The 14832-nt window shown below is 34.0% G+C and overlaps 1 protein-coding gene across 5 annotated transcripts in view; it reads left to right on the forward strand.

Annotated features, from left to right (window-relative positions):
- Positions 1–14832, forward strand: part of AP4E1 (adaptor related protein complex 4 subunit epsilon 1) — a 70116-nt gene that overhangs the window by 12013 nt on the left and 43271 nt on the right. For 3 of the 5 annotated variants that reach the window (XM_086320918.1, XM_086320919.1, XM_086320920.1), the window contains 5 exons: positions 383–456; positions 2827–2948; positions 5550–5709; positions 7447–7613; positions 10580–10653. In XM_086320918.1, coding sequence (XP_086177044.1) covers positions 383–456; positions 2827–2948; positions 5550–5709; positions 7447–7613; positions 10580–10653 — 597 coding nt within the window. Of the gene's footprint in view, positions 1–382; positions 457–2826; positions 2949–4898; positions 5002–5549; positions 5710–7446; positions 7614–10579; positions 10654–14160; positions 14328–14832 lie in introns of those variants that run through there. The other 2 variants (XM_086320921.1, XM_086320922.1) reach the window with 2 other exon arrangements.

The raw sequence follows: 14832 nt of genomic DNA on the forward strand, positions 1-14832 counted from the left end.
TAATAGCTGTTAGTTTTTGGATAATTGTATTTGGCTACAAGACAAAATGTTTTGATTGATTATGTAGAAATTTGCACAGAAGATAGAAGGTATATATTCCTAATGTCATTTATAGGACTTTAAGCTGGTACACATAGCCTTTTTTCCATTTTAGTTATATCCTGTGAAATACCTAATTATGAAAGACTTCAGGATGAAGAACACCTGAAATCTTCCTTACTGAATTTTTTTGAACCTTCTTATTTTACTATTTGTTTTAATATTTACCTGTAACTCTGTCTTTGACATTCAAACTTTGGAATATATTATTGCTTTGTTTAACTTCTTAAGAAGAGTTAATTTTTGACGGGTGTTAATGAGACTTTTTCTCTCAAATTTTAAGGTTATTTGGCTGTATCTTTATTTCTACATGAAAGTCATGAACTATTGCTTCTCCTTGTGAACACAGTTGTAAAGGTACTGTATTGTATGCTGGTTAATATAAAGTCTTAAATTATTCCATCAGGCATTTGACAGTTTTTATATTTTTGAAAGAATGTAGGCTTGCAGAATGCGTTTATTGGAAAGATCTTTTAGATCGGTTTCTGCATCTGTAGAATGAGGATAATAATAGAACTTAACCAAGTTGTAAGGGTCGAATGAAACACTGTACAGAATATCATTTGCTACTGCTGCTGTTATAGTGGTTTCATTTAAAAAAGCAGAGTTAAGGAAAATAAACTCAAAATGGTCTAAAGATCTACAAGTAATACCTGAAACTATAAAACTCCTAGAAGAGAACGTAGGTAGAATACTCTTTGACATAAATTGTAGCGAGGTTTTCTTGGATCAGTCTCCTAAGGCAGAATAAATAGAAAGCAAAAAATAAACAAATGGGACCTAATTAAACTTAAAAGCTTTTGCACAGCAAAGGAAATAACTGATAAAATGAAAAGACAACCTACGAAATGGGAGAAAATATTTGCAAATGATGGGACTGACAGGGCTTGATATTCAAAATATACAAACACTCATACAACTCAATATAAAAAAAGTAAACCGTAGTCACAAAATGAGCAGAAGACTTGAATAGACATTTTCCCAAAGAAGACATGTAAATAGCTAACAGGCAATGAAAAGATGCTCAACGTCACTAATTATTAGAGAAGTAAAATCAAAACCACAGTGAGGTATCACCTCATTGAGAATGGCTATTGTGAAAAAGTTTGTGAAAAATAAATGTTGGCAAGGATGTGGAGAGTTGGCAAGGATGTGGAGAAAAGGGAACCTTTATACATGGTTGGTGGGAATGCAAATTGGTCAGCCACTATGGGAAACAGTATGGAGATTCCTTAAAAAACTAAAAAAGAACTACCATATGATCCGGCAGTTTCACTCCTGGGTTTCTATCTGGACAGAACGAAGACACTGACTTAAAAAGGTACATAACCTCAGTGTTCATAGGACTATTTATAGTAGCCAAGACATGGAAACAACCCAAGTGCCCATCAACAGACAGTTGGATTAAAAAGACTTGGTATATATACATAATAGAATATTATTCAGGTATTAAAAACAGTGAAATACTGCCATTTGTAGCAATGTGGATGAACCTAGAGAATATTGTGCTTAGTGAAATAAGTCACACAGAGAAAGACAAATACAGTATGATATCACTTATATGTATAGTCTAAAAAATAATACAAATGAATGGAAATGCAAAATAGAAACAGACTCACAGACAGAAAATGAACTTGGGGTTACCATAGGGAGAGAGGGGAGGAACAACTTAGGAGTATGGTATTAATAGATAACAAATTACTGTATATAAAATAGATAAGGAAAGGGATAGCACAGGGAATTATACCCATTTATCATATAATAGCCTACAATGGAGTATAATCTGCAAAAATTTTCTAAATCACTATGCTGTACACCTGAAACTAATACTATATTGTAAATCAGCTATACTTCAGTAAAAGAATAAATAAAAAAAAAAGCAGAGCTGGAACTAGAACTATAATTTAGATCTCCAGACTCTTAGTCAGATGCATTTTCCATGCTATTGTCTTTTTTTCTAGGATCAATTTTAAAGGGATATAATATAAACTGAATAATTGAAGTCTTTTAAACTCTAAAAGTCAATTTAAAGGAGAATAGAGTATAATTGGGTAACTGAAATGTATGATAATAAAAACAATTTAATCCACATGCAATATTTTTTTCTGTTAAACTTTTAGACAAAATTGGTAATGAAGTATAAGTGAATTGTTGAGCTTTTTCGTGTTTATCTTATTTCTTCAGATATGTGAGAGAGTGTGTGTGTGTGTAGTACTTTCTGAATTTTAAGTCATATATTCTCTTAAGGTCACTAGTGGCTTTAAACCTTTCCAAACTTTCAAAAACGTAGTTTCAGTTTCTATTAAAATAGTTTATAAACTTTGTGCTTATATATGTATATATAAATGCATACATTTTATAGTATGTATTAAAAAATTGCTTCCTTTTAAACTTCCACTCATTGCTTTAACAATAAAAATTCATGAAATTTTTTTTGTTACTGGTTTAGAAAAGTTTTAAAGGCTGTAGTAAAGAAGACTACTTTGATCAGTGTCAGAACAGAAATATAGTTTCCTTTAGATCGGTTACTTTTGGGCTGTCTTTATCTATTGACTCTATTAAGGCAAGTGAAACACTGATATTCCTATAAAATACAAGGTATTCCTAAATGGACAAATTAGTTGAAAACTACCGTATTAAGTGTATAGGACCATTGCAATGTTGAGCTCACTGTCCCTAGTTTCAGAATTCGCACTGAATGTTTTCTTTGCTTAATAATTATGTCAGGACTTGCAGAGCACTAACCTAGTAGAAGTATGTATGGCACTTACTATCGTCAGCCAGATTTTCCCCCGAGAAATGATTCCAGCTGTTCTTCCATTGATAGAAGATAAACTTCAACATTCTAAGTAAGTAAATTCTTTTTTGGATAGGTGTCTACACTGTGTATTTCAAAAGAAAAATTTATACTAAAAATTTTATTCTAACTTTGATTTAATGCTACCAGGATAGAGGATATTCTTTGACTGCCAGGTATAATACAAAAATCCCCAATAGCACTGTCCTTTATTTTTATGTGGGTTTAGAAAAATGTTAGGCAGCTTTCTAAAGTAAAACTGAGACAGTGAGGCTTACCATCAGGAATCCTTGGCTCTCTTTCCACTTCTGCTGCTAACTCTCAGTGGTCCTGTTTTTCCCTTGGCTATATGGGGTTGATTGAAGCTCCTTAGTTCTCACAAAGTTGTTTTATAAAGTGAAATAATGGAAAACATTTGGAAGTGGTTCAGATGCCATGAATCCATAGCTTCAGTGTACTGGAAATGCTTTTATATCAAAACTGCAGCTTTAGCAGGATATATACAAATGAACCTTAACTTGTAGTATTTTGCTAATTTTGAATGATTCCTCAACTCTCTCCTTATTAACTTGATTAGTATTTTTTCCAAACTTGGAATTATTTTGTTTTTGCTCAAGCCCCTTGATTTCATAACCTTTATAGCTAGGAAAATGTTTAGTCACTAGCCATTTTTCATTTGTGATTGTGGTACTTTATTGTATACATATTTTTGTTAAAGATTTTTTTTTTGTTACCTGTATAATATCTCTTTATTTCTATGCTTTTTTAAGTCAGCATTTTTAGTGTTCTAAGATTATAAAATGTCGTCTTATGGTCTGTGTTCTTTAAGAAATCTTGGGCCATGAATCTTCCAGCTAAAAATAATAGCTCTTACTGAGAATTATGGAGTAACTTCATAGATTTTTCAGACTTGTTTTGTTTGTGTTGAATTGGTGTTTAGAACAAATGATGGGCATGGACAGTTAACTACTGGAAATGAAATATTAGCCTTTCTTTATTTAGAAGTTGGTCTATCATAGCTGAGCATATTTTTATGAAATTTTTCCATACCACCACTGTTTTGTGGTAGCCGTACTTACCCTTTGTATGAAATCTTTCTGAGAAAGATTTGAATTTTTTCCTTGTTGCTTCCCATTTACCCTCTCAATTTTTTCCGTATTGCTCCCCATCTACTCTCATTTCAAATCCTGGCTTTTCCTGTCTTGTACTAGTTAGAATTTAGACTTTCTGAAACTCTGCTTTTGCAGTTATGGCCATACCTACTTCCTCGCTGTGGAGTAAAGAGCTAAAGACAGAGTTGTGGGCCACAGCTACAGATAGGCCAGTAGATGTCACGACGAAGCTGTGAGACAGGGGTTGGACTTGACTTTTGAATCCTTGGTTGTATTTTCACATGCCAAACCTACAGCCCAAATCCAGGTTTTTTGATACCTTGTGTTATTGCCACCATTTTGGGCCAGACCAAGGGATTCCTGAGCCTGATGAGGGTTTGTATTCTTTTTCCTCACCTCATTTATTTACTGTGTCCTGGAACTCAGATTGGTTAATACCCTATAGCAACACTTTGGGATGTAGATTCCAGTTACCATAATATTAATACTAGTGGCAAATCTGTTGTTAATCTGCTTTCTTTTTATGTGAAAAGGATTTTCCATCATGACATAGTTTACCCAGGAAGATGATGGGTTGCTTGTTAATGCAGAAGCTGGATGACCATTTGTTAGGAATATTATAAAAGGTATTCTTGAATGGAACACAGAGGATTGCATTGAATAATCTCAGTCTTGAGATTCTATGATTTTAGGTATCAGAAATATGTCTTAAGGAATCCTGAAAGTAAATACTTCACTACTGCTGTTGTGAGCACTGCCAGCATTATCTGCAGATATGAGCCATGTGGAAACAGGCATGAGAGAGAAAAACAAGAATATAATTCCTTGAAAATGACATTGTGTTCACAGGATAGCAACTCTTTATTTTTGCTTCTTGTGTGCTAGACATTATCTGTTACAAATGAAGTGCACGACTTGTATATACTTTCCTCCTCATTGTAATGAGGTTTTTGAAACATGAGCTGGGCAAGGAGAGGAGTAACAGCTTTTAATGTAAGTCCCCCTTATACTCCCCTGCCCCACTTAAGTATTTGGAGTATGTTTACCCATGATATAAAAAAAGAAATATAAAAAGCTGAAATGTTAAGGAGACTTTAATGTTAATGAAGAGACTGTTTAATATTACTAGCTGAAATTACCTCTTACTCATTTAAACTTACTATTTATTCTCTTCCCAATCTTTAGAGATATGGCTTTCAGAAATGGAATTTGGGAATTAAGAAATTTGTTTATCTTTCTTGCTTTGTTTTGGTTTCAAAAGTAATATATGCTTGTTATCAAAGAATGTTGTAACTAAAGAAATACATAACATGAGACTTAAAGTCTCTTGAGGTAACCTCCTAGAGATAACCTCCTAGAGATAACCACTATTTTATAATTTGGTAAATTAGAATAAAAATTAACAATAAATGGGTAATTCTCTCTCTTTTTTTAGATTAAAGTAATAGCTGGTATTTTGAAATCATCTGGTCCGTAATCTTTTCAGCCTAAATGTCTGATATTTCCAGATGGTTTATTTAGATTTTATTTTTTATCTTTAGGGAGATTATACGAAGAAAAGCTGTTCTGGCATTATATAAATTTTACCTCATTGCTCCTAATCAAGTACAGCATATCCATGTTAAGTTTCGGAAAGCACTTTGTGATCGAGATGTTGGAGTCATGGCTGCTTCCTTGCACATATACCTTAGGATGATTAAGGTAAGTTGACATTTTGAGAAGTTACTAAGTAGCTATCATTAGAAAAATATAACTATGTAATTAAAAGAAAACTCATATTTTTCAGTAAACTGCATCACATTTAAGTTTGTATTATTGACCCTTTAATAGTAATTTTTGCATGTTGTTAATAGCATGAGTTGCAGACACATTCTAGACTTAGTCTTTTTTAAATGCCTGAAATGTTTTCATGTTATGAAAGAAGCATGGGAAAATGGTAGCTCTGGAAGGTGGTTGAAATTTGCAGATTTGTGGATTTTCAAGAAGTGGCTCCTTTTTATACAGCTTCATGGGATACTTACAACAGCTTCTAAAGTGAGGAGAGCTGGTGGGGAATGTGTAAGGCACAGTCTGCAGAAGCAGTCCCTAATTGTTTTGGCACTAGAGACCAGTTTTGTGGAAGACAATTTTTGGATGGGTTGGGGAGGGGGAGGATGATTTTGGGGAGGGTGATTTTGGGGATGAGTCAAGCACATTATGTTTATTTTGCTCTTTATTCCTATTATTATTACATCAGCTCCACCTCAGATCATCAGGCATTAGATCTCAGAGTTGGACCCCTGGTCTATTGTGTTGATTCCATACATTGATTCTGTGTTAGAGGAGGAAGGAGGATTAAATGTTATAGTAAAAATTTTTTTCTAAATGGCAATATGGGTTTATACTAATTCAGCCCCAGTGTATTGCCTGAAACCTTTTGTGTCTGAAAGTATATATTTGTGAGAGATTTCATCATATCTCATAATGCTATTGAAATAAATTTAAAATTATACAAACTGAAAGTTGTCTTTACTTTTATGCGTTGTGTGTTCCAAAGTAGTATGGTATAAATAGATAATTGACATTAAATCTTATTTTCCTCTGACATTTATTAAACTCTGAGAGAGCTATTATTTCTCTTCCAAAAATTTGTCCTTGATACCATAAAAATTACAGTGAAGAGTCTAGCATTCATTTTGAGGAGTACGTATTTACTTTCCCTAATTCAGGCAGATGGTTACTAGACCACAGTTGTGATCAATTTGTAATATATACAATGTTGAATCACTATGTTGTACACCTGAAACTAATATAATATCGTGAGTCAACTATACTTCATTAAACAATATAAGATGAAAAAATTTCCTATGTCTGAGAGAGTAGTCTGATAGATAATCAAGGCACACTCATTCAGAATCACAAATATGTTTAAATACTATACAGTTAGTTAATTTTTAATAAGCAGGCTTGATGATTTGGGGAGTTTTGAATGTTCGAGTAATGTTGGTTGTGCTCTTCCACCCAGAGGATAATTTAGTTCAATTACAAGGGAAGTCTTTTGCAAACAAAATTCAGAGATTGCAAACAGGCCTTGATTTTCATCTAAAGTAGAGAGATTACTGCTTTTTTTCTTTTCAATTTTTAATTGCTGATACTAGCTATTAAAAGTTCTAAGATATAATTATCGAACTTTGGAAAGGTAATTAAACTGGTGTGTGGGACAAGTAGGGAATGGTTGAAACTTTAGGGGCATGATTCACTTCTGAATCTGGTCACCAGAAGAGTTTCATTGTGGAAGGAATTACACAAATCAGAGGACTGTTTCATTAAATGTGAACATGAGACTTCTAAATGAGCATATACTAAGTTAGATTCTGCATAGCATTTCAAGCAGGTCTGTTTTATTTTTGAGATATTGTTATTAACAGAAAGTTTTTTTGTTTTATTTTTTGAATATAGGAGAATTCATCTGCATATAAAGACTTGACTGGGAGTTTTGTAACGATCTTGAAGCAAGTGGTTGGAGGAAAGCTCCCAGTAGATTTCAATTACCACAGCGTACCAGCACCATGGTTACAAATTCAGTTGTTGAGAATACTAGGACTTCTAGGAAAAGATGATCAAAGGTAAACTCTTCTAAGTAAATTTGATAGGCTTTAGCCATGTAAAGGTTCATGATAAACCAAATTCTCCCAATGCTTAGTTGACTTAGTAGTGATAAGTAAGCCACTGTAAGAAGTGTATAAATTCAGCTTGTTGAGATAATCCTGGCTTTCTGCTTATCTAAGTCCACTCACAGAAAAAGTTAACTTTGGAGCTCCATATCTTCTGTGAAACTTTCTGAATCATTCTAGTTTGGAAGTTGGGAAGCTTTTTTTTTTTTTTTTTGGGAAGCTTTTTTATAAAAAGCCAGATTATAAATATTTTAGACTTTGTGGGCTATATGTTGTCTATTGCAACGTGTTAACTCTGCTGTGGTATATAGCTCAAAAGCAACCATAGATAGTATGTAAATGAATGAGCACACCTCAGTTCCAAAAAGCTTTATGGACGTTAAAACTTGAATTTCATATAAACTTTATGTGTCATGAAATCTTATTCTTTTGAATTTTTTAACCATTTAAAAATGTAAAAACCGTTTTAGCCTATAGCCAATATAAAAATAGACATCTGGCCAGATTAGGCATGCAGACTATAGTTTGCTGACACTATTGCTATACTGGAACAATTCATTTTGTCTGAATTACTTTTTTTAGGCAATAATTTTATGAAACTTTTTATTCATGTCTTTCCAATTACATATATGTTTTGTAACTTTTAATTTTGCTGTAGTTTTTTAAACTTCCAGAAAATTTCCAAGAATAATACAGGGAGCTCTCTACCTAGATTCATCAGTTATTTATATTTGCTTTATCGTTCTTTCTATCTCTTCCTGTATGTGCATGTGTGTACACATTATTTTTATTTAAAATTTTTTTCTGAGCTGTTTGAAAGCAACTCGATTTATTCCCCTCAAGAGCAAGGACCATTGGCTGAAGTCCCTGATGTGTTTCTATCTTGAGAACATAATATTAATCGGATTCTGACTCTAGAGATATGGTTTTGTTTTATACAGTAAGGTACATGTATTTGCTAATTCTCTAGTCTTGCCATACTACCGGATTGTCCTCCAGGCTATTGCTCCTAGTAAAGCCCTCTCAGCTTCAAGTCAGAACCCATCATTGGTGAGCTTCTAATGAACACCAGCTGGGCTGTATCACTCTTGGTATTGCTGTTTTCCTTTTTTCTATCTTTATGAATCTCAACCTTGATTGAAGCCTGGGGTGAAAACCTGGAGTTGATGGAGCAGACACACACATTAGAAATGTTTGTCCATTGTGGAGCTCTAGTTGAAGCTCACTAGAATTGTTTTAAAACCATTAATTTCATAGTAATGCATTCAGATCTCATTGGTCCAAAAAGATTTAATGCCATCATATGTTGTCAGAAAGTTACTTTGTAGACATTAGTGAATTTACTAAATTCATTAACTCATTATCATCCTTTCCTTCAAGGATGCATTTGGAGAATACATACAAAAATGAATATGTTTACAGAGTTCAGAGAGCTCAATTGAATAGAAATTAGGCTTAATTAAATGAGTAAAGAATATGTCTCTTTTACAGTGTTGTGGACATTAAAATGTTTTCTCCTTTTTTGTCCCAACTCTAACGAGATTTTATGTTAACATGTATTTCTTAAGACATGATATGCTCAATTTGGCAAAGTAAAAATGTTATTTTATAACAGGATTCTAATATATTTAATTGTAAGTATTAATTTACTGGACAAGTCTTATGTTTATGGTCTTTTATATCTATTTGAATATTTTCTTGTGTTTTATAGCATTCTGCTTCTTAGGTTATTAACATTCAGCTCAATCATGTCTGCAAATGTTTCCACATTTTGTGTGGTTAATTATAACTCCTACATTGGCTTTTAAAATTGGGAAGTTACACTGTAATGTTAAGTGTAGAATTACCAGATTTTTTTGGGGGGAATATTTGTAATGTCTACTATATGACTGTTGTCTGTGGAAAAATGCTTACATAATAAAATAAGGGATTTTAAAATATGGTTCTGAATTCTCAGTTGATATGTATACTTCAGTTAAGGTATAATAAAAGTACATGCACTTCAAATTGAGTTTTATAGCTGTATAGTTTTTTAAAAAAGAAGACATTTTCTCAGAAACTTGTAACATACATGATAGATGATTTGTATAGCCCAAGATTATTTTGATCTTTTTGTTTTGTAGTATAGTTTTTCTACAAGAAACTACTGTGTATTTCTTTGTTGGTGGTGCTTTTTTCTATTAGTGCTTTTTGATTTCACAAAACATACGAAAATATCAGCTGAGAAGCCATATTTTTCACCATTGGCCTTTTAGAGAGGACTTTTACCTGGAGAAAAGGCGTAGTGGCAGAGTGCTAGGGGTCTATAAGGCACTGCATTTTTGTATAGTTTCTACCTCAACTCAGTTACTGTAACTGTAATCTGTGACCATAAAGACATAGAATGGTATTAATTTGTTAGTTTCACAAAAATATAATTTCTTTATATTTAACATAAATGAAAGTTAAAATTTTCTCTCTGAAGAACCTACTGCTGCTCAAAGAAAGACTGATACTTGAATATTTTTTTAAAAATAAGTATTTAAAATACGTATAATATACTGTCTGGAATAATCTGGATATGTGAAGTATTACTATAGTAATTTTAAACAGGTAGAAATATTATATTACAAAGAAAATGATAAAAGAGTGTTCAATCAGATGAAAACCGTAACCATATTTAAAGTAGGTACAGATTGAGGAATGAGTTGATTGACTTTCCTCATTGGCTAGTCAGCTTTGATAAAGCAGAAGGTTAAACTCTTAAAAAAGTGAAAGTGGAATATTTAAGAAGTGAAATTCCCATAACTTCATAAAATGAATTTCTTTCACTTCTTTTCTGTAGATCCTCAGTTTTAAAGAGAGAGAAGTTTGAAAAACTATGTTTTATTGGGTTATAATACTATAATTCTACTGCAAATAAAATATCTTTTAAACAGGACAAGTGAATTAATGTATGATGTTCTTGATGAATCCTTACGAAGAGCTGAGTTAAATCACAATGTCACATATGGTAGGTAATATTTGTGTAAATGCTGCTCTAATAATGTTTTCAGTATTATAGCTAAATCTGTGTTAGAATACTGTGAATTCCAGTAAATTTTAAATGTTAATTTTTAAGGTGGTTTTGGGTTATTATTTTTCATTGAAAGTATTGAATAACTCATAAAAATAATTTGAAATTATGACATTGTTTTAAATGTTGATGTAGATTGACTATTATAATTGTCTCTCTTTTAAAGACTTCATTTTTAAAGAGAAATTGTCTCTTTATTGAAAATGTTCAATAGATGATTCAACAATCAAGCATCTGACAGTGAAGATAACCCAGTAGATCTATTCCATACTTAAGAAAACAGTTTTCAAATAAAGCAATCTGTCATCTAGTCACCAAATATTTAAGGTTTTATTATTTATTAGTCCTTGTGCAAGATGCTTGGAATACAGTTGTGAACAAAACAGTCTTATCATTGAGCTCATAGCCTAGAGAGATGGAAAGGGACAGGTACCATGAATGTTACAGAGGCAAGTTACAGGTACTGTGGAGCATATGGCAGCTATTCTTAGTTGAGCAGAAGGATAAGGAAGGCTTTTCTCAAAAAGTGATACTTAAGAAGACAACTAAAGGTTGAATTTGAGATAGATAAGAATATATAGATATGGAATAATGAACTTTGTAATGAAGAGACAGCAGCTATTTATGTTAAACACAATTTTAAAAAGTCTTTTAGTGATAGGAAACAAGAGTAAAATGGGGGAGGAGGGAGAAGAACTGAGAAAAGTAACTAGTCGTAATAGCCAGAGGGAAGAACTCTTAGTTCTTTGTTGATCAGCTTGAGAAAGCTTATTGAAGAAAGTGGGATATTTTGAGGTATTTAAGAGATAGAAGTAAAACACTTTGAATTTTGCCTACTGTGGAGATGAGCAGTAGAAGAGATATTGAGAAATACAACTCAAATGAGAAGTCATTTCTTAATCTGGTGAAATACCATGAAATAGGGGATAGAGAGGAGTATTTGTTCTTTCAGGCAATGATAAACTGCAAATCTTAAAGAATAATGGTTGTAGAAACATAGAGTAGACTAGAGGGTAGAAGTTGAACCGGTTTTAACTGTAATAAAACTGAAGAAAGGATTGCATCTGTAAGACTAGTATAGAAAAAGTAATGTACATGGTAGTGAATTGGGATAGTAAATTTTGAAGGATAGATTTATGTTTTGCATGTATAAATGGTAGTTAAGGTAACAAGCATGGTATTCATTTGTTCAACCAGTATTTATTGAATTCCTACAAAACAAAACCTTAATTTTTAAACTAGATACAGATTGAGGAAAGAGTTGATTTACTTACATATTCCTCCCTGCTAAATGTGGGAGATTAAAGGAAAAATAAGGTAGACACAGGCCCTGCCCTTCTAAGTGTTTAGTATAATGGACAGTTGATGGCATCTAGGATCTTATTGGGACTTACCAGGTGGCGCTAGTGGTAAAGAACCCGCCTTCCGATGTAGGAGATGTAAGAGACTGCAGGTTCGATCTCAGGGTCGGGAAGATCCCCTGGAGGAGGGCATAGCAACCCACTCCTGGATTCTGGAGAATCCCATGGACAGAGGAGCCTGGTGGGCTACAGTCTGTACGGTCGCAGAGAGTCAGACATGACAGCGACTTAGCACGCACACAGGATCTTATTATGTAATGAGAAGAATAAGGCATCAGAGGTAAGGATGATCCTTATTGAGGCGGGTGGTTTGGCTAGGAGCTGTCGGAATAATCCAAAGTAGTGTCAGAATTTTTCCGGGCAGCTAAAGTAAATTAAAAATTGTTTGAGATATAATTATTTTATTGGATAGGTAATATATGCACATGGTTCAGAAATCAAAAGGTATGAAAGGGTATACAGTGGACAGTAAAGTGTCCCTTCAACCTTTATCACCTACTCCTGTAGATAACTGCTGTTACCTGTTCCTTTCCATTTAGAGAATACTGTATACCTGAGGAAATAGTTTTAATGTTCTCCATTAGGACATCCTTCTTTTATTAAGATTGACGAGACCAGTGCTAACAATTTGTTTCTTTGTAGTCTACTGGTCCAGTGTTTAACTTTGCCAGAGAAACTTAGTTTCTGTTGTTTTCTTTTTTCCTTTATTTACTTCTCTTTGTTCTGCATTTCCCCCCATACTTGTACCAATACAGTTTATAGCTTACATTTATCAGTGGTAGAGTATTCTCTAGTAAACTTAATATAAATATTTTATTGCTTAAACATATCAGTATTAAATTATAAACTTCATAAGGACCGGGACTATCTCTGTCTTATTGGCTAGCATATCCCAGTATCTGGCACTGGGTTAATCAGTGAGTAATATGTTTTAATTGAATTAATAGAAGAGAAAGTTATTTTACTTTTGATCAGTTATCTCATTGGGTTTCAGTCCAAACCATATTTTAATTAAAGTTTCATTTTTATAACTTACCTTAGTGTCAAAGGAAGAAATTAATCGTATCAGAGTCATTTAGAGTGTATCTGCTATGTGCCAGGCGTTGTAAAGTGATGTAGAGGATATGAGGCAGTATAAAATGTAAGCTTTGCCTTCAAGGAGTTTACAGTATAATGGAGGAGATAACTTATATATGAAGGCATAATACCAGTATAAGGCAGAATGTAAAGGGGGAGGTAAAGGGAATAAATATTACAGGATTCCAGAGGTGGTTAAGATCACTGTGGGCTTCAGGGCACCTAAAGATTTATTGATGTAATAGGACCTTGAAAGATGGGATTGAGATAGCCAGAAAGGAGGTTAAAAGCAGTTTTAGGCAAAGGGAACATGAAAGAAGGTGCAGAAGTGGGGGTGTTTAAAACACCCCACTGTTTCAGAAAACTGACTTGCCAGCTCGATTGGACAGTTAATAGTGGGAGCAGTGGGAAGGGTATATTGCGGACATCCTCCTATGGTAGCCACAGAGTTTGGATTGTATAAATATGGAGATATGGGATAGTTTTGGGCAGGAAACTGATAAGATGAGAAGGACATTTTTAGTAAACTATTTAGTAAACTGAGAGATAATATAAAATGAAATACAAGGGATAGAACCATTGAAAGTAGATAGAAGTACTTTAGGTGTACTCTACCCACTAAGTACACCTAAAAACTTTGAACATTATATGTAAAATAAACACATGAGATTCTGAAACGTGGATAAATGAAGGAGACTGATTAGGGACATTGGCATGTAAGGAATGACTCCAAGGTTAGTACCCTGGGTTTTCTTTTTGCCTTGTATGCCCCAAACTGGTTACTGGAGAGCCAGCAGTCTGAAAATGCCAACAGGTGCAGATAAAAATGCCCTGAAAAAAAGCCTACTCTCTAGCCAGAGGACTCAGGCAAAAAGGGCAGACTAGCAAGATGGAAGACTTTTAGACAATAGTTTTTCTATTGCAGTCAAGCACCACATAGAAAAAACTATGGACTACCCAGAGCAGCAAAGGCTGAATGAAGAATCAAGATTTCCATCCTCATCAGGTATAATGAGGTACCCCAACCCTCCCATGGAGCTCGGTGGTGAAGACCAAGAGGGCAGCTGCAGTTTGATCCTGCCGTATGTCAAGAGGGACCCTCCCTGGCATTGCCAGTGGAGATGATGTGGGAAGCCTGGGTTTTACATCATCAAGGAACAGAGAACAATTGAGGTACCCCTCCCATCTTTCCTGGGGTGGTGGTAGAGGAAACTTAGTAGAGTGACAGGGCTTTTTCTACTGGTCCGGTACACTAGAGTCACTCCGTTGTTCTCAGTACAGGTCACATCGGGAGCAGTACTGGGGTGCCCCTTCCTCTCCCAGACAGGGTACCCTCATCCCCCATCCAGAAGGATGCAGCATCCCCTGCCATTCCAAGTGTTAAAGGAAGCAGAATGGAGAAAGTGGACTACCACCCTCATTGGCTGGTACCCCCATTTCCTTGCCAGAGTGGTGACAGTAGATAACTTATTTAAAATGTAAGTAAAGTCTAGTCTGAAGGATAGAGTAATCAGTAGAATTCCTCAAATTTTGTACATAATCCTACCCAAAATATCTGTGATAAAGCCACAGTGTGTCACAAATGTTAGGACATTATTAATTTGGTAATTTTTACTTAATGATATTTTGGTTAGGACCTAGGTTGCTTTGGAGGAGTAAGCAAAACTCCACATTGCAT

The sequence above is a fragment of the Bos grunniens genome, chromosome 10 (genome assembly GCF_055505025.1).
Source record: "Bos grunniens cultivar Pamir isolate PY7600 chromosome 10, Bosgru_T2T1.0, whole genome shotgun sequence".
NCBI lineage: Eukaryota > Metazoa > Chordata > Mammalia > Artiodactyla > Bovidae > Bos > Bos grunniens.